Source organism: Ambystoma mexicanum, chromosome 6q (assembly GCF_040938575.1).
Source record: "Ambystoma mexicanum isolate Mex_15411 chromosome 6q, UKY_AmexF1_1, whole genome shotgun sequence".
Lineage (NCBI taxonomy): Eukaryota > Metazoa > Chordata > Amphibia > Caudata > Ambystomatidae > Ambystoma > Ambystoma mexicanum.
In genome coordinates this window covers 1364214255-1364238882 of record NC_090937.1, presented here as the reverse complement: position 1 = coordinate 1364238882, position 24628 = coordinate 1364214255, and the positions used below count along the sequence as shown (strand labels likewise).

The following is a 24628-nucleotide window of genomic DNA, read 5'->3' as shown; positions in this document are numbered from 1 at the left end:
CTTTCCTGGCCACGGGGGGGACGCGCGGGCACCTTCTTTGAAACTCGAGCGCGTGGCCCCGGGCTAAGGCGTCCAGCACCCAACGGTCGGTGGAGATGGACTCCCACACGCTGACGAAGCTCGCCAGCCGGCCTCCCACCGGGGTGCTTCGGTGGGGGCCCGACCCCACGGCCGGTTCAATCCTGTTTCGACGAGGCTTTGCCGCCTTGACGACGACGGCGGGGTCCGCCAGACTTGCCTCGTCCTCTGTAGGCCTCCTGAGATGACGAGCGGGCCGCTTGACGGTAGGTGGAGAAACCGCCGCCGGAACCTTTGGAGGCGCCCTTGCCTGCGCTGCTCTGAAAGGGCGTCCGTCGTTGCTGCAGAACCCCAAGGGCCCGGGCCGTCTCAGTGTCCGCTTTAATGGCCTGAAGGGAATCGTCCACTGTTTTCCCTAACAGGTTGTTCCCATCGAACGGCATGTCCAGGACTCTGGTCTGTACGTCTTGACGGAAGTCCGTAGCCTTGAGCCATCCACGCCGCCTAAGGCACACGCCGTTGCCCAACTGGCGAAACCCAGTGTCGGCGATGTCCGTCGCAATAGTGATGGCGTGGTCCGACGCCACCTCACCTTCCTGTAGGATCTCCAGGGCATCCGCCCTCTTGTCGTCCGGTAGGAAGTCCAGCAGGGGAGCCAGTTTGTACCATAGCTCCCCGTCGTAGCGGGCCACGATAGCCAAGGCGTTGGCCGCTTTAATCGTCGTCGCTGCAGACGAGATGACCCTGCGTCCCATAGCGTCCAATTTCTTTCCCTCGCCGTCCGGTGGGGAAGTCGATGTGGAGGCCGCACCCCCCCGCGCTTTCTTCCTGGCCGCTGCGGAGACGACGGAGTCCGGGGGAGGCTGCGCCTGGAGGCACAGGGGGGCCGCGTCCGGGACCCGGTACTTCTTCTCGTACCGGTCTCTTCTAGCTGGCGTTGTGGAAGGGTTCTTGAGGAGGGCGAGGCCCTCATCCCAAATGTCGTCCAGTAGAGGCACCGCGAGGACCGTCTTCCTCTTGGCCTCGCGCCGTTGATAAAGGAATCCTTCCTTTTTCTTCTCCTCAGGGCAGAGTTGGAAAAGCTCGGATGCCCTGGCGATCATGGAGTGGAACGATCCAATCTCGTCGGGCGGAGAAGCCCTGGTGGGAGGTGACGACGGTAGATCCTCGTCGTATACCTCGTCGTCCGTACCGGTCGCTGTCGTGTCAGTCCCCGTATCATCCCCTCGGGTGGACGGGGAGGAGGGCTGGACGGGGCGCGACGGCTGAAAAGGAGGTGGAGGGTGAATCCTTATTTTCTTGGGCGGGGGAACACCAGAAGGCCCCGGTTCAGGATCCCCCGACGGGAGAGGTTCCTCCGTCGGCAACGGTAGTCTCGTCCTTATCTCTGAGCATAAGGACTGTATAGCCAACAAAATGGCCGCCGAGTTGTCTTGCGGCGCTGGCAGAGGGGAATCCGACGGGCGATCAGGGGCCCCGTCGGCACCCTCGATGATGTCGTCGTCACCTGCGTCGGGATCCATCCCGACGGGCCGGTCTTCTTCCACGCCAAGGCCGTGGCTTAAGACCTCGATCAGCTCTTCCTCCGAGGTTGAGGCCGAATCTACGACGACGCCCTGCCCCCCCTTTTTCTTCCCCGCCGGGGATTTCACGGGGGTCCTATCGATGGGCACAAAAGAGGACTCCCTCCGAGGTGGCAGGGAGACACTGAGCCCCGAGGTCGCCACCACTGGTGTAGCCTCCACAGGCTGAGCCAGGGCCGCCGCGACAGTATCGATAGAGGGCTTGGCCGGATGGATTAAGGCCTTCACCACCTTAGGTGCGCTCACCGCCTTATCCTTGAGGGGGGGGACACTGCCTCGCTCCCCCTCCGATGGGGCCTTAGAGCTCGACCGGGGCCTCTCCAGGAGCTTCGCCGGGTGCTCGCCCTTCCTCTTACCCGACCCAGAGCGTTGGCTCGTGGCTGATGGTGCCGGGGAGGGTGCGCCCTGCCTGGCGCCCGTAGAGCCCGACCGTTCGGCACTCCCGGTGCCAGCGGACTCGCGGTGCTTGGCCTTGTGTTGGACCCCCGTCGCCGGGGCGTCCTCAAAGGTCTTAGAAGACCGCTCGGATTTCTTCCTCTTCTTCTCGCCTGACGGGCTCTTCCCTTCCAGCCAGTTGGCGAGACGTTGATGGCGGTCCTTCATGGTCCGCTCCGACATATTGCCGCAAAACGCACAGTCCTTCTCCACGTGCGTCTTGTCCTCATGTAAGCAGTAGAGACAAAAGGAGTGTTCGTCCTCCTTAAAGACGTTCTGCAGCTGGCATCCAGGGCAGATCCTGAACAGCTTTCCGGGCGTCGAGCTTCCCTTCTCCTGGGCCATGTCCGGGCCTGAGAAGCTTCTGGAGTCCTCCAAAAGCGTAGCTCGACGAAATCTTCACCCTTGAGGGGCGCAGACGAATCCGACACGGGTCCCCGTTGATCGGATGGAGAGTCGGTGGAGCTTGAGGCTCTTTTGACCGAAAAAACGAAGTTTTTGAGAAAAAACGTGAAAAAATAGCACTAACGCTCGAGAGCAATAGCACGAGGATCGCAACACATGAACGTGCGGTAAAAATCTGAAGATGGCTGCCAGAGGCGGTGCTTAGGTAGAGGGCAGTCATTGGCTGTGGTCAGTATGACGCAGAGACCAGTGATTGGTTATTACTACGAAAGACAGATCAGAAACGAAACTGATACTGGTTTTTTCTTTACCGAGGATTCCCAGCCTGACGACGGGGAATATTCATGAGCATGTGAATCCATGCCAGACCCCATGCTGGAGAACTTCTGCACTTCTCCTGGCATCTCCATGGTCCTTCTTGCTCACACACAGCATTTCCCTTTCTTCCCTGGCTGCCTCTTCTGCTTTGCTGGCTCCGTCAGTGTGCTCTGCCTTCAGGAGCCCCGGCGTGACTGGCAACATCTCCTTCTGTACAGTTCACTGTGCCTGCACCACACTCTGCAGCAGCTTTCTCTGCAGCAACCTCTTCCATAGTGTGGTTGCCATTATTAAATGTCTGTCTCATTACAGGTTCAGTAAAACAACTAGTCTGCATGTTACACTTCACGCGCCTGTCATTCTGTACAAACCCCCTTGTCATCTTCGTCGTCTCAGTACCCGAGTGGTTATGGCATTTGAAATCCATAATTTTCTTTGGGCCTTCAGCTCCTGGATGGTTTTTTTCACAGTTTTTACAAAAAAGCACACCAACAACAAAATGTGTTGTGAGTGTTTGAGTGCAAAGTGGGAGCCTGACTAGAATGTTATAAAGAAAAGTTTTTGTGACTTTTGAGGGGGGAATAGTTAGTTGACAATAGGTCATCAAGGTCTTGGAGTCAGGAGTCTTTCTTATGGGAAAGGGGGGGGAAATACTGTGACTGCTTCAATAAAGTCATAACCGCTCCCCGGTGGTTAGCTCCTTCCATGTGATCCTCACTCAGCAACTGCCCCCCAGGGTCAGGATCAGTTAGCGGCTGCCACCCCCTGGCCACATGGGAGGAGATTCCCACTAGGGAATCCAGGATGACTCTAATGGAGTCATCACAGGGGCCTTCCCCACCTGCAGCGCTCCGGGGCTTCATCCCCCTGTGCATCTCTGGTTGCAAACTAGCCAAGCTAGGCGCGTCCCCGAGGACCAAGTCAGCCCTACAGGACTCTTTACTTCACTGCATAGTTTTCCCTTGCCAATGCCTGCTTGCTTCGGCGCCCATACCTGCCCCCATCGTCCTTCTCAGGGCTTTACTTTTCTGGTTCCAGGGGCCTTCTTTTGGACTTCTAGTGGTCCAGTCACCGGCCCTCCTCTGTTGCCATGTCTTGGTCCCGTCAAAGCACTTCTCTTCACTCTCTGTTGCACACACTGGATGCTCCAGGGACTGATGCTGCGTCCCTGCCAAACTGTCTCTGCTCCTCAGCTGTTCCACTCGTGTGTTCCACGTGAACAACTTGCTAGGGGCTCACGCTCTTATGCATCTTGAGGGGATGGGTGGTGTTAAACCTCATGTATTTCGGAGGCGGAAGGATGTGAACTGGAGGCTTCCAGTCCTTTAAGATGAGTAGCAGTACCCTGGAGATGGGTGGGGATGCAGATTCTACTCATACATCAATAACCAAGATGACGCAAATAGTTTGGCAAAGTTCATCTGTTTTAATGCAAGTCTTAAAACAGGGAGTACAATGAACATCAGCAATCACTCTATACTCTGACTCCAACTACTTCATAATAAAATTGGGTTCTTATCCCCATAATTGGTCATAGCTGACGTGATGACATGCATCATTACCAACGTCATCCTAGGTGGCAAACTACTAAAACTTATAGGAAAGCAGGATTGGGTCTAAGTGAATAACTAAGCATAGGTACTACATCTGTATAGAGTAACGGAGAAAGGTAATAGGATAGCTAACATCAGGTGGGGCAACTAAGCCCTCCCTCCAAAATGGCCACTATGATGTCACTAAATGTACAACGTCCCATTGGCTACACAAACTATAGGTCCCCTAACTGCGTGGTCCCCTACAATTGATTGGCTTCTAACCTCAGTCAACAATTTCCACCTACGTGAGCAGCATGCAGACTGAACAACCAGGTGCGGATAAGCTTGTCTTTGCACCAGCTTCCCACAAATTAAACTATCATCCATCATCACCTCAATGGTCCAGTGTCAATTAGTACTTTGAAGTTGGCCTTGAGTTTGTACTGTTCTCTGAGAACTTTTAAGGAGTATGGGCACTATCCAGCTTCCGTGCGTAGGTGTGATCATCTCGTCCGTCCAACTTTCTTCCATCATGTGACTGGACACCATGAATTGAGCCTTTTTGTGTATTTGATTTTATTCTGCAATAGTCTTCTGACGTCTTTTGTTTTCACTTGACTTCTTGAACAGGAGCTTCTGTACTTTCACGTTAATTGTATCCAATGTCAGCCAACTCCTAGTTTTAGAACTTGGCTTTCTTGGCTCAGTGAACTCCTTAGCTGAAATGGATTATGTTTAATTCAATTGCTTTTTGTAACTGCGACACAGAAATGAGGCCTTCTTGCGTTGTTCAGTACTGCTTTATACATAGTGGAACCATTCATTCTTCACTTAATCCATATGTATCTATGAGGCTTATAGGTATATGTTGGCGCTTGCCACGGTCTAATCTATTTAAGCATGAGGCTAGCTTCATGATTGCTTTGCTACTTGAGTTTCATTGCATCTGTACACGTTTAAACTAACTAAATATCTTCATCACGTTTGTGGCATAATTTTCTTCATCTTGAGCCCAAGATGTCACTAATCCTTGGTACTTCTTTGTTCTTTATAAATCGTCTGCCTCTCTGGTCTGGTTATCTTTCTATATGGGTGACGATTCAACTTTGTATGATGTCACCATTCATCCTGGTCAGTTTCTTTGTTTCATCAGGGATCTCGTTCAAATGGCCATCATATTGTCTTGGATGCAAGTATGGTTTCCTCAATGGGTACTATACTTCCTATATTCTCTTAGTTATAGGTATTCTTATGGGTACTGCACAGGGCCCTCTCTCTTCTCTTTGTTGGTTTAACTGCTCTGTATACGTCATATATTTTGGTTCATACGTTTCAGGTAATGTAGGTGGGGCAGTTGGAGTGAGGGTACTTGACTTCTCCTCTATAGTTGGAGTTGGCAGAGCTCCACAACATTCAGCCATCTTGATCTGCGTCAGTTAGCAGTCTCTCAATCACATTTAGTTTGAAGATTGGTCTATGATCTTTGCCATTTACGCAAACATTTTCATTTTTAGGTGCTCTGAATGGTTGCAAAAGCTTGTTTAAATTGTAAACATTCTGCAGGTTTGTAGGCATAAAATTGGGCGGTCTCTCTGTATTCAAGGGCTCCCTGACCTACACACCAATGCAGACCATCGCATTGACAATCAGTGTATGGAAAATCCTAAATTTGGAGAACTGGTTAGCTCCCAGAACTTCATCATCATGATCCCGGGCATGCCACAACCTGGTTATTTTGCAGGACACAGCTTCAAAATGCCACTGATTCGCAGCAATCGAGTTGGAGCTGGTAGCAGAACCAGAGAAGTTGAGTTGTCACCTTTGTAGAAATGAGGATTTGTGGCAGCATCTGGCCCATTATATCAATTAAATCATGCCTCATTAAATATTGCAATTATTAAAAAGGTATCCAATAATAGAACTTATTCCAGTAGTATCAGCACAGGAAGCCAGAGTGCTAGCAGTGGATAAAAAGCAATACTGAAATACCAACTGTGACAATCAGTCATCAGCCGGCATGGGAAAGTCCTACCAATGTTACAAAGCTACAGCTGTGAGCTTCTTGGATGCAGTATTTGGTGAAAAGATGCAGAAACCCTCTCCATCACTGGGTCCATGCACTGACTTGAGTGATGTTATGTCCGTTCTTGAGGAGCCTCTTATCTCGGTTATCTGGATACCATGTTGAAGGCTGAAGAGTGTGTGTAGTCTAAAGTCAGACATGAAGACTTGAACATTGGAATGATCCCTCTACATCGAGCATTCAGCTTTTGTGAGAACCCAAGGGCACTGGAAACAAAGATACAAGACAATCTGAGAAAACCCACCTCCTGTAAGAGGAGACTCGTGGACAGAAAGCTATGATCAGATACCAGCACCTGGAACTCCTTGTTAAGCAGCAAACTGATGCTGCATCTGTCTAAGTTTTGATGGAGTAGTACCGTAGGAAGGAGATCTGCTGCGAGACTGTGGCACAGCTTGGGCTCCCACCTGCAAACCTAAAGCAGTATGCAGGAGACTCTGAAGCTTACAGTAATGGAGAAAAGCACAGATGCCTGGGAGAAACACAATAGAAAAACATGATTGGAGCCATGGGGACCAGCATGGAGCCATGAAAAATGATTGACTGTAACCTGGAGTCAAAATTGCCAGTGGCATTTTATTAGCTCTGGGCAATGCGGGGCTTGAGGAGGAACCATGTTCATGCACAAGCAATAAAGATGCTCCTGCAGGGGTTACCACAAATGGCTAATGTCTACAAGTGAAAAAAAGCCAAGGAGGAGGCATGGTCTATAAAAGGCTGACCGCTCTAGAACTGGGACGAAGGTGCATTTTCATTTAATGATCGTGCGCCTGCAGATCTCATCTGTGGATCACATTACATAATTTAACATACACATGATCAACAGGTCCTGCAGTAACCGGATGATTTTATCTTTCTACAAATAAACCTGGTTTTTTTCAACATTATCTGGAAGAGAGGTCATATCTTCATTATGTCACTTGCGGCCTGGACCCAGGCATCTAGAATGTCTCAAGCTACAGAGACAGCAGGCATTCAATGGATATGTATGTTAAATAAGCATAGGCTGGATCACATACCAGGAGTTTTAATTGAACAGCCTGATACAAGGTTAATTTCTGTACTGCCGCTGGGTTTTACCGTTTAAATGAAAATTCATTTGAAAAGCTAGAGCTGAATTTAGTGTTGAAAAATATGCTCTTGGAGCAGGGCAATTGCCACGAGGAATCATGGTGCTGTGTTAGAGGCTGCCAATCCTAGTGTGCTTTGCTGCATCCGAAGGCAGAATGTGCTCAGAAATTACAAACACATCAGCTGATCGAGCAGGAGAACCCAGCGGGGACACTGGTGGATGTAGATGGCACATGATGTTGACATACGCCCTTCCATTCTTGCCTCTCAGTTGACTTGAAATAGACTTGAAATAGTGCTGGAAATCATAATCACGTTCTTATTAGACTATGTCAATTCAATTTATATCAGCCTGCTAAGCATCAAATCTTCACTCTCCAAGTGGTCCAGAACATTGCAGTGTTGCATGCTAATGGAAAACATAATTTATGACTAAATCCATTATTTAAAGGGTCAGGGCTCCTCGTTTTAAAAGTTCCAAATGGCACCAAAGATTCTCATTATGCTCTTTTAATGTTCAAATGGAGGACCGGTCCTGCAAGGCTCCAACGTTGGTGGAAAATCAACCTAGATGGTAGATGCAACTATGACAGACACGGGACACTTTTGCTCCTGTGCGGCCGGTTCCTGGACCCAACATCCTCATGCCAGTCCTTCGGGCAGGCATCTACCATCTAGGTTGATTTTCCACCAACGTTGGAGCCTTGCAGGACCAGTCCTCCGTTTGAACATTTGTGTTCGATACGGTAATCTATGACGCAGGTAAACAGTTCTGGATCGCACCGACCGACCCCACCTCCCATGACTTGAAGAATCAGAATTTCAGCCATTGTGCTTCTTGATACGACCACATAGGATCTTCTTACTCCAATTCTCCCCGTCCTGATGAAAGGCGTCAAATTTACAGCTTCGCAAGAACCGCTTTGAGGCCCAAACACAGTTGTGTAGACCTTTTGCCAAGACATATCATTTCCATACACAAAGCGTTTAATGTACTACAGCTACATTACTTTCCACATGGTATCCCCCGCAAAGAACCCTTAAGATTGTAACTGCTATTGAAAATCTGTCCAAAAGGAGTTATTTTGGCACATGTATTTATTCATTGTTGTATGTACGTTATTTATATTTGATCGAATGTCCTATGGCCTTTTTATGTATTTGTAACATCTGCTTGATGCATTAAATTAGTTTCACATGCAATTGTTTTGTTGCTACCATCTATATATGTAGCTACACCATCAGGAGTGTGCTGTGTGTTATGGGTTCATATTACCTTGCTCAATTGTACTTTATAAACGTTCACCCTCCTGGGTAGAGCAGGGACGTAACCAGGCACCCTTTCTTAAAAAAAAGTGGCCTCAAAATGGCCATCTGACGTGGGCTTTTTGTATGCCAACAATGGCAGCCCCCATATTATTCCTGACTGGTTTAGGCCACTATAGTTCCCTGGATTACCCATCTCTATTCCGGTTGTGTGGCGAAGGCTAAGTGGCATGTCCACAGATCAATCAGCAGGGTTGGTCTTATGACCCTTTGTGCAAGGTTATTTAGGCTTTGTCCTGCCCCTGTTACATGCTCTTGCTTTCTTGTTCCTGTAACTTGGAGGTGGTAGATCTGCTGACTTGCTAAAGGAGTTCTACCACCGATTTCCGCCATTTTTAAAGCTCTCAATTACTCAATTATTGCTAGGTGCATAGGCTTAGGCATTTTCTGGTTTGTTTTTTTTACCACTGAATCAGTCCAGGCTTCCTGAAGACTCCTAATGACTTCCAAAATCTGCTGGGTCGATCCTCTACTCTGGAACAGTTTTCTGGTCAGTGTCCTGCTCCATGCTGCCTTTTCCCTCCAGGATCATACTCTTAGCTGTGGGTCGTTGCAGGGCACTGAAACGTCATCACGCCACCAGACTGTCACGTTGGGATGTTTAGGGTTGCCTACAGCATTGTCTCCATCCTGTGACCATTTGTTGGTGTGCTGCCGCTGCCTTTTGTTTATTGAGCTGCTGGGTTTAATGGTTTTTTTGTCACCCTGAAGTACTCTTCGCTGGATTATATAGTCCTGGCCTGAAAGTCGATGCTGTTGGAAGAGCCTTGTTCCTATACTGGGTCGCTGGAATCATCACTGGCCCAGGGTTCAAGGCCCTGGCAACCAAATCCTGAAAACCGCACCTGTCAAAAAGATTAATTTACACACTGGTTGCTTCAGGTTGCTGGTGCCGTTTTCAACATTACATCAGGCACAAGTACCCAATTTAGGGTCCTGTGGTGGGCGATTACTCAGGATACTCCCCCCCCCTCTGGTGTGCCTCAGGTCAGGGGTAGAGATTCCTTGGAGGAGAGTCTTTACTGCAATTGCCATAGAATACTATCAGGGCTCTCCTGTTCTGCTACTACTTCCCTTTGGGCATCAGAGTCTACTTTCCAACCTCTGGAACACTTTGTTGGGATTTCCTCTGATCTTGCTCCTTGCAGAATCCGCACATGTGGGGTAGATCAGACATCCCTCCATTATAGCAGATGGCACTTTATCTTCTCCCATTAATTGCTATGGAACGTTGAACCTCCTTTGGAATTATGCAGAATTGACTCTGGGGTAGTTAGCTGCCCCTGGTCATTTTTCCTAGGTTCCCTAGGGGTCGAGTGAGATATTCCAACACTTAATTATTTTTAGAATTTACCCTGAGAGTTTTAAAGTCACATTCTGTGACAAGACTGTATTTTTAATATGGTCACTAAACGTATTAACACTGTATTAATTGTTCCCTGAACTGTATGAACAAGGGTGCTGCACCTCAATGTTATAATAATTCTTCAAAGTATTTGATTTGGGATTAAAATGTTTCCTGCCTAAGGCTTTGATGTTTTATCAGGTGTTCATGCATTTTTAATACTATGCCCTAGGGAGTCCTAAGTATTGTGGATTGTCGTTATAGGACTTGGGGATTTGTATAATGTTTCACTATTTCTCCTATAACTTACCAAATGTGCTTCAATACATGGTACATCAGACCTGCTTTCTTGGTTTTATGGCTCACTGGTTTTCTTCACCCACATGTTATTTTATATTGGTTTCTCACTTCTGGTAGAGGGCCCACATATAGACTTTGGGGCTAGGAGAGTCCTAGGGTAGGCATTACTGTTTTTATAATATGTTTGTATTTAAATAATATCAGTGAAATGTTACTGGATTACATATTTGAACTGACAGTTGTACAAGTGTGACTTTATTAAATAATATATTTTTCAGTACATCAATGTGGTGTATTCTTTATGTACCTTTCTGGTGCATTAAGTCTTGTGGACTTCATGTACCTTTCTGTCTGCTTGCTACTCCCCAGGTCTCCCCTCTCTGAGAGTTAAACCTTTCGCTCTATCTACGTTCCTTACCTTAACAGAGGTGTGGCTTCCCTATGTCTTGTGTGTTAGCCTTGCTACTAGGGTAAGTGGTTATAGCACCCTCAAAAAGAACAAAAGATGCCTCAACAGTAGGGTTCTCTGACCCTCTCACCATAGACTATTCTGTGTCTCTTGTACAGATCACCCCATTGTGTTCATGGATACTCTTCATTTACTTCCAGTCTCTTATAAAATGCATGACCACACACACACCCTCCTTGGAAGTGTCCAACAAGGTTCATTCCTCGGGTCGTCATAGTTACTACTGCTTAGTGTTTCCATGTCAGACATCAAGCAAGTTCATCACAGGATTACCAGGGACTTCGTCGGATGGCATCTTTTGTCTCCCTTTCTCCGTGGGCCCTCATTCATTTATCTCCATCTTGTCTATCAGTGTAAACTTCTCACCAGTATCCCACCTCCGCTCTTGCAGGACCTCTCTCATCTTGTCTTCTGGTGACTTTCCTTTCCTGCTTGGCTGATGGTACACTCACATGATGATCAATCTCAGACTGCAGAACCTTCTTTTTTCTGTGCTGCCGTGTGCACAATTACCCACACTAGCTAGATTGCTAGCTAGCAAAAAGCCCTAGGATTCTATCGTAAACCCAGCCTACACTTGCTTCCCATCTACACCCATACCACCTTTCACAGAGCTAGCTATAGAGAGGTCTGTGTATAGCTCAGCAATAAAAGCACATCACATGCCCGGGTGCACTTTATGGCCATCCAACAAACCTTGTCCAAATTCTTGGAGACCTACTCTTCGCAGTCCAATCACTCCATGTTTCGGATGATCGTCTTCAACAAAAACGAACTCCCCTTCAGAGGAAATATTAACATTTCTAGTTCCTCCGCATATTCACACACTGTCACAAGGAAGCATCTTCATACAAATGTGATTGCAGAGATGTGCTAAATAGGTGCATTCATTCGTGTATGCTCTGTATTTATTGTTTAATGTAAATAAATTACAATACCATGCTACCTCCTTTACACATAGGGCCAGCCCAAAAAACACAAGTCAAAACAAAATTCAAATATTTAAAGAATAGCTATTTTTAATCAAACTAGCACCCGGGGAAGCTCTTTACAGACTTCAGGAGAGTGCCAGACTACCAAACAATGTACAATGCCTATCTGCACAAACATCACTGGGTAGAGCATAACAAAAGAACATACATTACATCCCAGATATCCCCTTTTCCAACTAACTATTCAAGATCTTGCCAGAGCATTTTTTGGTTAATACAACACATGTATATGTTAACCATTCACTACCACCATGTCTGGGTGGACTTTCTAAAAGGTATTTGCGGGCTCCTGCGAATTTTCTCAGATTTAGGTAGGTTTGTGGGTTCCTATGAATTTCTCCCCCATCTCGACTCAGCCTGATTCTCCTTTTAGAGTTCTAAACCTTCATGAAAGTTCGGGAGTAGCTCTTGCAGGTTCGGGCTGATTCATTGGAACAAACAATAACCTGAAAGGCATCAGTCAGAAGGAAGAGAAATAGTATGCAAATGAGGGAGGGGGTCAGGGTGCGGGGGTTAGCAAGAGGAAACGGAGCCCTGTGCATCCGTGATCTTTACACAAGCATGATAACAAATTTAACTCTGCATTAAGACATCTCAGTAGATTAACGCAACTACCGCAGAAATATATGTGTAACCTACAAGTCCTAGTTTTGAATCTGGGTAAAACAAACTCACCCTTTCATCCTTCTGAAGTTGTTCAAATTAAAGATAAAGTGGGTAATTGTAAGATTGCATGTCAGACTAGCAGTCAGTCGCATGTCGGGCATGTCTGTCTACTTTTCTTCATTCAAAAGTCAACATATTGTGTATTATTGAGTTTTATAATATTACAATACAGGGAATTCATAACTGGCACGGACCTCTGAAAATCCTATAGGAGTGCATGAAGTTTTATCCCGCTGAGTTTGGATCCATAGGGACTACATAATCATAGGTAGTCCATAGCTGCAGATCAATGCCCTCAACAAGGCCAGTAGGGCTGGGGCAGAGTCAGTCACATGGTCCAGCATTAATGATGCAAACAGTGATGTTCTTTTAAGGAATACCATTTAGTCAGGTGGAATCACAACATTGTGAGCTTTGTATATGAGGAAAAAGCTCATAACCTATCTACAGTAAGAGGCCTTTGGCTGCAGGGAGCACCACACATGCCCCCAACATTTATGCATGCAAGCAAGCTGGCCTGCGCATCATTTGTGCTGCAGCGCAGCTCACTGGAAATGGGCAGGCAACCTTTGTGAATAAGATGGCCTGTACTTTTCTTAAAGTAATGCACATAGAAAAAAGTATCCTTTGCACATTTTCTATTTGTATTACTTGTTCTGAATATGACAGTATTTCTTTGAAGTTTACAATTTTTTGTCAGCTTCAAACAGTTTATTTTGTTTTCTATGGTGAAGAAAAAGCCAAGTGCAAGCAAGCCATTAGTTATTTAGAAACCTTGCTTTCTTTGAGCATCCCTGGCAGGAAAGGTTCTGAACTTTTGATTTATTCCAATAATGTTATGCTTTGTTTGTTTCTGGCTTTGTTTCTGGCTTTCTTCCTGGCCCCACCCCTACCACCCCCTTGCAATTGGTTGGAACAGTCAGGTGCTTCTCTGCCTATGTTCCTGGCAGCCATTTCCACTTGCCTTCTGGGCTTTTTCCCCATTTCTCTGCCGCACCTGTGTGACCTCTCCCTGCCCCGTGTCTGTGATTGGCTGTTTCCCTCTAGGAGGTAGGCTCTTAACCACACCCCCCTGGGGCAGCCCACTGCCCGTGCAGCCCCTCCGGCTAAGGGCCCCAAGGCAAAAGGCAGCTCCCAAAGAAGCAGCTCCAGATCATGTTTGCTCGTGTTCGTCTGAGAAGAAAATAGCCAACCGACAACCTGCAGCGACTGACAAGATAAGTGTGGTCTGGGTGGGGAGTACAGCAATCACTATATTCCAAAAAGCCCTGCCTCTCATTACTTACACAACATAAGCATACCAAAACCAGCCAACCAGTAAAGAATAACCCTTCACTGCTGTGTAACAAACGCTCAGTGGTGTCATTCACTGTTGTGTCCCATACTTGGACGTACTCCATCTTTTCACACACCTCAAATCTAGGTGTTATCACATCTGCTGTGGCTCCAATTTAGGCATTGCGTCACACTCAGAAGAATTGTGAAGACTAGCATTGTGTTACATCTAGAAAGAATTGTTAAGATTAGGTCGGAACACAATGGCCAGCAATCACTGTCCCCCATTAGGCCGTCTGGCCCGATCATATCTCCCGTCTCCAATAACATTTAGCCTGATTGAGCCAGATACCCATACCTCGTATTTAGCCTGATTTATCCAAGGATGTGCCAGATTGAATGACCCATTAGGTGTTTTCTCCCATTATCAAGGTGTCCCAAACCTAGGTGCTACTGCATATGACTGTTGAAAGACCCATTAGGTGTTTCTCCCAGTATCCAAGTACCCCAAACCTAGGTATTACTGTATTTGACTTTTGAAAGACCCATTAGGTGGTTTCTCACATTATTCAGGTGTCCCAAATCCAGGTACAACTGTACTTCACTGCCTACAAATCTAGGTGCCAGTATCATTAGTGTCTACTGCTGAACCCCAGTCAGGTGTCCCAAAACCCAGATTCTAAAGCGCCTTACTTCCTACTGTAGTAGCGCCTTACTTCCTACTGTAGTACCCTTTGCTCAGACTTTCGCTCCAGAGAGACCACGAATAACAGGACCATGCCGTCCACAATGGACGAAGAAAAAGCATGCTGCAGCCGAACTACAAAGCATACGGTACGTATACCTTACACCAGGTCTGTGGACACAGGCTGCAGGTACGGCCATTCATCCATGCACCATAGAATGCAGCTATGGCTATGCCATTCTGGTTTAGCAGCACACATAGCCGTCCACACTGAAACCCCTGACGTACCTCAAAACCTCTGCCACTAGCATACAGCCACTACCAACAAAAATAAACTTCAGTATAGCTAGGCACACATCGAATCTTCAGCAATAGCACTTTATCCTAAACCACCAACAGCGCCCAAAGCATCTCTTAATCGAAACTCTTAGAACCTCCTACACATTTACTGCGGTTACTGTGGGCGTCCAAACAACAACGTATTGAGGCCATACAAATGGGGAAAGAGTGCTAAAACGAATATAACAAATACAATATAATGTGCTGACAGTAAAGGGTCTGATTTATTCAACCCAATGTTTATAGCAGCATTTCATCAGCATTGTCCTAAAAAATGAATCCGAATCGGTCACCTGAATCTATTAAAGGTTTGGCCAAACCCAAATCACCCAAATACAATGCAAATTCAGGTTATTGGGATTTCGGCCAAATAATTCAACATAGACTTCAACTCCCACCCAAAAAGAGAATGCATAAGGATAAAAGGGCAGAGTTTGGGCCAGATGAGGGGGTTGATATTAACATCAGTACATACACTCCTTTCAAACACTGACAGTAAAGAAACTATCAAATATTTAATCAGAAGGAAACTTGGCCTCATGTAGCTGTACATTGACGGCAGATAAGTTAGATGGGGCTGCCTTCAAATATCCCCCTTTAGATTCTCAGGGAATACTTATTCTGTCTTTTCCTCTTCTTATTGGAACCATAATTAGAGACCAACCCCATTTGTGTTACGAATTTCACCTTTATTACACCAGCATCCTACAACCAGTCTGGATGAAATATGATTTTGTACTAACCTTCTGGGTTGACTTGTCCAACATTCTCAAGTAATTCTGAAACAGCCAATTTCTTTTTTTTTTTGGGGTTAAGTCTCCAGTACATGACTAATGCAGCTTTCCTCACAGTCCTTTCCAAGTCAGTCTCATTGGATAAAGTCTTCACCTCCAGCTCGTTCTCAGAGGTTATGCCTAAAGAGAATAAAGAATATTGCATTGGTACAATAAGGTCGAGCAATCCACTAAACAAGGTCAGAGGAAGATACTTATACTACCTCCCTTAGTGCCAAGGCAAAGGTAGTTCAAATGTATATATTCCCACTCCTAATTCAGAAAATTTATATTTGTAGGCAAATGTTTCAGTGTATGAAACGTAACATGCACATCAAGTCACACAATTGTGCAATCATTGTACCAATTTCTTTTCGGTTCTTTTACAAAATGGCAACCCTAGACAGTTTATTTGCATTGTTTGCACAAGCAAGTTTAAATCATGGAGACAAAAGTGGGGCTCCAGTCTCCACAGTTTCCCTAGTGTGATAATGTTGCGGTAAACCCTGTGTTGGTGGGTAACCGCCAACCAGCTGGAGTCTGTGTATGCCCACACACTATGAGGGCCCCAGTTAGGGCTCTGAGTCGTTACCAGCTGAGTTTGCCCACAAACCCAGGGCGTCATACTGTTAGCACCCTATGCCACATGTTGTGATGCCAACATTGTGCTTTGTGCCACAAAAGTGAGTACAGATGGGGAGAAATGGCATAGGAGAAGGGACACAAAGCTTGTAGGTCTTTGATTATTTGCCCACCAATTGACTGCCCATGGCCCTGCTAATCATGGCCATTCCCACCCAGTACCTATCCCTCACCACCCAAAACGCCTCCTCATGGAAACTCTTTGAGCTCGCTTTAATTAAGCCTTACCATCAAAAGTTGCAGTCAAGTGCCTGCCAGTGTTTTTTCAAAGCAGTCCTCAGTGTTACTGACTTGGAGTTGTAAACCAGCTACTGGTGTAATACATGTCTTAACCAGGTCTGCCTTCAGCCACTCGAATTATAAGAACTGTGTGTCTCCTTCAGGAAGTCCTGTTAGAAAAAAGCAGTGGCAAATCCAGAAGTATTGGCTTGAATATAAGAATTAGGCATTTGCCAGGCACTGCTATTAGATGCCCATGTACTTGTACCATTTTGCGCCTGCAACCATCAATGGGTAGTTAATACCACTGGTGCCTTTCCCATCCCTACACAAAAGCCAAACTGTTGGCATTGCCAGTGCTTTTTTGCAATTGCCACTCATTTGGACTTCTATTTGAAAGTATGCAATGGTTTAAATGTTGAGGTGTTTGGTCAAAACGCAATGAGGGAAAGGAAGCAGCATTTTTAAATGCAGGACACCATTCAGCTAGTCAGAAATGTCCCAGAAGTCTGAATACCATGAACATTTACTTCATAAGTAGCAGCACGTGTTTAAATGCTGTGTATCCATCATATGGTTAATGTAAATTGCCAGCTTTTTGGACTACCTGTCTATGTCAGTTCAGTTCTTAACATTAGTCTTTGCAACACTGTCATTTACACTTTATTTTATATCAGAGCTGAACAGTTAGTTTGGATTTTGATTGCTCGAACAGCTTCAATTTACTAGGGGTAAATATGATGAGGAGAGGGGAGCAGTCCCTTAAAGGCAGAACCCACTCACCTTCCTGTCATACCGTGCATCCGAGCGTAGGATTTAATAAAGGGAGGTGATGCGCACAGAATGGGCACTCACCAACAACACACGAATCTAAACAGTTTTCATCAGCAGAAAATAACAGGTATTAATATCGAATACGTCCTACCACCACTGATAACACATGAAAGACGGCATGCCATCAGGCCCGTAAGGACTCTCCTACATCCAGCCATACAATTAATGTTCACTCCCCTTCAGTCACTTCTCTGCCCCCACACCAGCGTTCTAGCTTTCATGGCGTAGCCCTCTATATGTAATGCATAACATAAAAGCAATAAGCAGGACGATTCTTTTTTTTTATTTTTATTTTTTAACTTTTTTAACTTTTTTCAGTACAAATGTAAATTTACACAAAATATAACAGAATGAAAAAGACAAATACCAATTTGCATATCACACATAAAATTGTTCTCATAGATTATAAAAGCCAAATCTCTATCAAAGAAGCATAAAACAAAAATCATCACTTCATTCAACAAACCCACTTACATATCCTCCATTAAAGCCAGATCTCTCATGCCTTGTGATGATACATTGTCCAATAAAAAAGAAACTACTCATTAACATCCAACTAAAGTCACAATAAGTGACATTTGCGGTAGGTAGTCATGAGCCTATGCCATAGATCCTGAATTAAGATCGTGATGTTGAATGCACAAATCTTTCAAAACATCCAATTCTCAGATCCCGAAAACCAGGACAACTCATTACAAGATGGAATATATATATGTAGCTATGGTTAAGTTGCTGTTTCCATAGGAAGAGCACTTTTTGGGCGGCTTATAACTTCGCTCCCCCTGTACGAATCCTCACCAAACTTTGCAAAGGAAGTACATAGCCCACTCTGAATTTTTTAGCAAAGTTTGGTGAGGTTTGGTCCAGGGGTGGGCAAAGTTATAGGGGGTCCCAAAATTTCTTTTTTTCCCATAGACATAATGGGAAAAAACTTTGCTCACGCCTACAGCACAAACCGCTGGACGGATTTACACCAAATTTGCGGCAGGAGCGGCAGCTTGGTCCCGAAAGCATGCTTTTGTTAATTTGGTTTAAATCCGTCCAGTAGTCTTTTTAAAAACGACCAAATTGTAAGTCAAAAAAATTAGTGATATCTATGTCCGGTCCGTGGACACACTTCCCTGTTCGCTCCGCAGACAGGACACCGATTGATTAATCGGCTTGCGTCATGTCCGCGGACACCCGACGTGTTCGCTGATTGGTTGGAGTGAAACGTGAGGTGCGTCAGATTTTTGGAAACGCCCGCCATCTTGGATTCGCGGACATCGTGGTGAAAACATACTAAAAAACACACCATTGCACTTGTCAAACTTATCAAATAATCTCTGCGGAGGTGAGGGTGATGAGGATGGAATGGGATATGGCTGTAAGAGGCAAACAAACAGATGTTTTTCACCACTAAAGTCTGCAAACAGTTCGAATGCTCACGTACAGTCCTGTGTGAGTTCCCAGACACCTCCGCTTTACTGGTTTGGTGAAAAGCAGTTCTTGGATGGGATTCTGTCAAGAGGGGGCAAAATTAGAGGGGGGTCCCAAAATAATGTAAAGGCTTATAAATGAGCTGCCATTTGACAAATCTTCACTTAATTTGGTAAACTGATAATAGATCTAGATATAAATGTTTTTGCGAAGTTTGGTGGGATTTCGTCAAGATGGGGCAGAATTAGAGGGGGGTCTCAACATTTTTAGATGGCTTATAACTTTGTTGCTATTTGACGAATGTGGAAAAAAGTTTTGAGAAAGATTATAGACCCAACCTTCAATGTTTGTGTAAAGACTGAATGGATTTTTTCAAGTGGGGGCTAAGTTATATGACTGTATGTACATACATTTTGACACTTTTAAAAAAATAAAACATGGGCGGATTTCGAGCAAACTCGTGAGGAGCATTGGCAAGGACATTAAAGCATGGTTTTGCAAATGTGCCCGTGTTTTATTTTTTGACAAGTGTAGTAATGTAGGTACAAAAAATAGTCATATACCTTTGGTGACTGAGGAATAGCCTGTGGCCGTGGGCAGTAGCCAGATTGTCTGGGTCATGGCATAAGGTCCTGAAGCGGACAATCTGGTTACTGGCCATTACCGCTAGGGACGTAAAATGGTGTTAAAGTGGCTATGTCTACCTGGGACCGGCTACGTGGTAAAGTTTTTCGAAGGTAGGATAGGTTTTAAAGGGAAAAAAAGTGCTTGTGGTAATATTTTCATAGAGTTTTACAGGATGCCATGGCAAGGGAAGAGGGGCTGTGCACGGAGCCCCGTCTTCTCTTTACATGTTGGCTGTCTTGGAAAAGGATTTTCCTTCCTACAGCGGGACGCCACAGGCGTCCTGCTATAGGAAGAAAAATCTATTTTAGCACCCTGGGTTCCCGCTTTGGGAACCAGGGGTGCGAATGGCCTTTATCCCCCATTTCAGGGGCTGCAATGGACGATAACGGTCCGTAGCCCTCCTTATTTATTTATTTATTTAGAACGCACCAATGCCTGCAGACATCAGGCTTTGTGATTACAGTATTTGTTGAGGAAGATGAGGTGGAGGAAGACGGCTTACTACTTGCTGAGAAAGGAATAACCTTTCTGAGAGCATTGCGGTCATTGGATTTTGTGTGGCGGCGCATGGAGGTGGTCCCGTAGGAGTACTGTCCAGGTAGTCTGCGACTGAGTACAAAATTGCACTCAGTTCATTTCACTTTGGTAGCTTTAGCCTTTGGTACACTCCCAACAGTAGAAAAGACCTGGCACACCCATGATTCGATTTTGGTGCTAGAAGTAGGCACTTCCTCTACCTCATCGTCTTGGTCCTCTTCATTGTCTTTGAAAGTAGTGCTCTTTTTTTTGTTGTGAAGATCCTCCAGCTGGTAGTGGTGGTGGCTCTTGGGGAGGAGGGATGGCAATAACTGATGCCATTTGTAAGATAAATAGCAGTTTTGATAACATTCTTCCAAGTATGTACTGTGTACTAGATTGCGAATGGATAATGAGTACGAAAAGGTGTAGGAGGTGTGCAAGGGAAATTTTGAAGTTGAAAGTTCCTAGATCAGTAGAAAATGCAGTTCCGAACCGTCCGCGAAGGACGGATCTTATTGTGAAGTGCGGATTGGTTCTCGGACACGTCATCATGCTGCGTGCCAGCATATGGTCATGTGGCACTGTCCGGAAGGTCCACAATGAAGTTAGATGTTCGTAGAGGTCTACGGACGCAAAACTAGTTGAAATAGTTGCAAAACATGTATAGAAGTGTTAAAAATGATTCTAAAGGTGGGAAATGGCAGAGCTTTAAGGTGACACTTTGTAAATTGGACACAAATATTGTTATATTTTTTAAGTATGATATTAGTAAGTTGTAGGAAAATAGCATGCACTGGTAAAAACCCATGAAATTCAGTGAAAAAACTTTGTTAAAAGGGACGTTATGGTTAAGTTGCACTAATAAAAACCTATGAAATTCAATGAAAAAACTTTGTTAAAGGGACATTATGGTTAGAAGTAAAATCGAAAAACCCCTGAAATAAGCTAAGCAACCATAACTCGCGCCACCACCGTGCACTGCTAAGACTAACAACCAGGACATCACAAATATCATTGATGACATCACTGATGACATCACATGTCTAGCCCCTTCTTTTTTGTTCACTGCCATATCTAGGCCAGGTGTTTTTTTTTTACTGACAGTCAGAAGCTTAACTTTCAAAAGGTATTACATTTATAGATACTGCTTTTCTCACATGTTCTTACACTACTTTCCTTAAAATGTAATTGCTTCTTATGATGTACATATACAGGGGAAGAAGCAGGCCTGAAACACAGCAATCATTTTTGTGTGTGAATACAATCATGTAGATTATACACAGTTGCTAATGATACTGCCTCTTGTTTGCTTACTTTACTCTCCATACATAAACCCCATATTTGTATGCATTGTAGTCTATTTATGTTTTGTGTGTATTAGTAGAAATATGTAGTAAGTGATGCATTATTAGCTACTTAGTACATGTTTCACAGTACGGAAAAGTCCGATACAGAAACATTCACTGTGTTATTATATAACTTTACAAATTACAAATATAGCACCTCTGTGGTGTATGCTGCAGCCAATACCTACATTTCTGTATGAGTAGGTTCCTGTACTAGAAAGAACACTGCAATGGAATGTTCTTTAGAACACTACATTGCGTGATGAAGTATGTAGCTTATTACACATCTCCCGAAAATCCCTGATACTTTTTTGCCAACATTACATTCACAACCCCTTGTATGAAAAGTAAATGCACATGTGATGTCATCAGTGATGTCATCAATGATATTTGTGATGTCATCTGTGATGTCCTGGGCGTTAGTCTTAGCAGTGCACGGTGGTGGCGCGAGTTATGGTTGCTTAGCTTACCCTAACTGGAGAATTTCAGGTTTTTTTCGATTTTACTTGTAACCATAACGTCCTTTTAACAACGTTTTTTTACTGAATTTCATAGGTTTTTATTAGTGCAACTTAACCATAATGAGTTTTTTCAATGAATTTCATAGGTTTTTATTAGAGCAACTTAACCATAACGTCCCCTTAAAGTTTTTTCATTGAATATGGGATACATTACTCACCGTAATCGTATTTCTGATGCTTGTATCTGCTTAGATTCACATGCTGTGCATAGGCCGACATCTAGTGGAAGCTGCGGAGTGTTACAGTTTGTTTTTTGAAACTCGAAAAAGGGTGTCGACACAGGACGTGCCAGTAATACTATCCCTAGTGTGATGTCCACTGTACCCATGATCCCTCACGCGTCTAGGACCCTCAGATTGTATTTTTTCTGACAAGAGGGAGCATGAGGAGTAGCGCGAGTACAGATAATCCAAGCAGATAGATAGAAAGGTAAGACTACAAGCATCCATGCGCCTTCTCTCAGAGGGGAGGAAGGGTGGGTCGCATGTGAATCTAAGCAGATACAAGCATCAGAAATACGATTACGGTGAGTAATGTATCCCTTCTGAGGCTTGTGGAATCTGCTTAGATCACATGCTGTGCATAGATTAGCGAGCAGTACCTGAAGAAGGAGGTGGGATGTGAGAAGGATCATGAGCAAATAAATGTCTTAGAACCGCTTGTCCCACTTGTGTATCTGTCTTGGAATGAGTGTCAATGCAGTAGTGCTGAGTAAAAGTGTGAATAGAGCTCCAAGTAGCTGCTTTGCAAATGGTGTCAAGGGGTACATTTGCAATGAAAGCCAGAGTGGCCCCAATGTCTCTTGTAGAGTGGGCCGTAGGCGTGAAAGGCAGAGTCTTTTCAGAAAGTGAGTAGCACAGCTGGATACAGTTAATAATCCACTTAGAGATGGCACCTTTAGAGACGCGATCCCCCTCTCTGCCTGTAGCTACGGAGACAAACAGCTGATCTGTTTTCCTTAGCGGTCTGGTCTTGTTTACATAGTAGAGGACCGCCCTACGCACATCTAGTGTGTGTAGTTTCACCTCACCCAAGCTTTGTGGGTCTTGGAAGAAAGCCGGAAGCTCGATGGACTGGTTCACGTGGAATTTTGAAATAAACTTAGGTGAGAACCTAGGGTGTGTGCGTAAAAGCAGTTTATCTTTATGGATAGTAAAGAAGGGATCTTGCACTGAAAGAGCCTGAATTTCACTGACTCTTCTTATAGATGTAATTGCTACTAAGAAGGCTGTTTTGTAAGTCAGGTGTTTGAGACTGCTTTTGTGCATGGGCTCGAATGGGGTGCCCATGAGCTTAGATAGCACCACGTTAAGGTCCCATCCTGGTGGTGGGTTTGAAATAGGAGGGTGAAGTCTCTTTACTCCTTCCATGAAGGCTTTAACTACTGGTACTTGCCACCATGACACCTTGTTATGGGAAGTGGTGTATGCTGACAGGGCTGCCAGGTGTACCTTCAGTGAGTTAAAAACCAGTCCTGCGTCCAGCAGGCGGAGCATGTATGTAACAATAATGGAAGGAGTGCAATCAACTGGGTTGATTTGTTTATTCTGGCACCAGATAACGAATCTCTTCCATTTGTTAAAGTAGCAGTGCCTCGTGTTAGGTTTCCTAGATTCCTTTAGGATGTCCATACACCTCTGTGGTAAATTGAGATGTCCGAACTCTATGACCTCAGGAGCCATGCTGCCAGGTTCATTGAGTTGGGTTGAGGAGGCACTGTTTGACCTTGGTGCTGGGACAGTAGGTTGTACCAGCTCGGAGGTTTGAAGGGTTCGCACACCGCCAATCTGCGTAAGTGTGGGAACCACGGTTGTCTTGCCCACATGGGAGCAACTAGGACGAGCATCATCGATTCTTTGTTCATCTTGTTGACCACCTTCCTGATTAGAGGAGTTGGTGGAAAAGTGTACGCAAACATCCCTGACCAGTTCATCCACAGGGCGTTCCCCTGGGAGTCTAGTTGGGGGAACCTGGATGCAAATCCTGGGCATTGTCTGTTTTCGCTTGTGGCGAATAGGTCTATAGTGGGGAAACCTCACTGAGAGAAGATATCTTCTACGACTTCTCTGTGTAGAAACCATTCGTGTTCCTCTGGGAGGGGGTCTCTGCTCAGAGCATCCGCTAGGGAATTGAGATCCCCTGTAACATGTTGCGATGACAGGAAGATGTTCAGTCTGAGTGCCCATATCCAGATTTTCTGGGCAAGCTTGGACAGATTTGGCGACCGAGTCCCTCCTTGCTTGTTCAGGTAGAACATGGCTGTAGTGCTGTCCGTCCGGATTTGCACTGACAGATTTAACAGGTAGGGCTTGAACGCTTGAAGTGCTCTGAATACTGCCAGAAGCTCTAACAGGTTGATGTGATTCTTGACCACTGAGTGCAACCAGAGACCCTGAGCTGTGTGGTGGAGATGGTGAGCTCCCCACCCCGTCAGGCATGCATCGGTTGTGACTACCGCCTGTATCTCGGGATCGTAAAAGGGTTTCCCCCTGGACAGATTCTCTCTTGTCCACCAGTGAAGGCTTTGTACAAGTGTTGGCGAAACGACCACTAGATCGTCCCACTGACCACTTGCCCGAGACCACTGTTTCGCCAACCATTCCTGCATGGGACACATGCGCGCGTGGGGGACCAGGTAAATACATGACGCCATCATGCCCAGCAAACGCATTGCTTTGCGTACCGTTATCTGAAGACCGGACTGATATTGCGGAATTTGCAGCAGTATATTCCGAATTCTTTCCTCGGAAGGAAAGGTCGACTGCTCTTGAGTGTCTAGGATAGCTCCTAGGAACTGTTTGGATGTGCTTGGCACCAGACTTGACTTTTTCTCGTTTATTGAGAAGCCCAATTCGAAGAGGAGGTCGATAGTCCTTTGAATGT

The 24628-nt window shown here is 45.4% G+C and overlaps 1 protein-coding gene across 5 annotated transcripts in view; it reads right to left on the bottom strand.

Moving 5' to 3' along the window:
• The window catches only part of WFS1 (wolframin ER transmembrane glycoprotein), a 330060-nt gene that overhangs the window by 78363 nt on the left and 227069 nt on the right, over positions 1-24628 (bottom strand). For all 5 annotated transcript variants that reach the window (XM_069631983.1, XM_069631985.1, XM_069631984.1 and 2 more), the window contains exon 5: positions 15589-15759. In XM_069631983.1, the coding sequence (XP_069488084.1) occupies positions 15589-15759 (171 nt within the window). The remainder of the gene's footprint in view (positions 1-15588; positions 15760-24628) is intronic.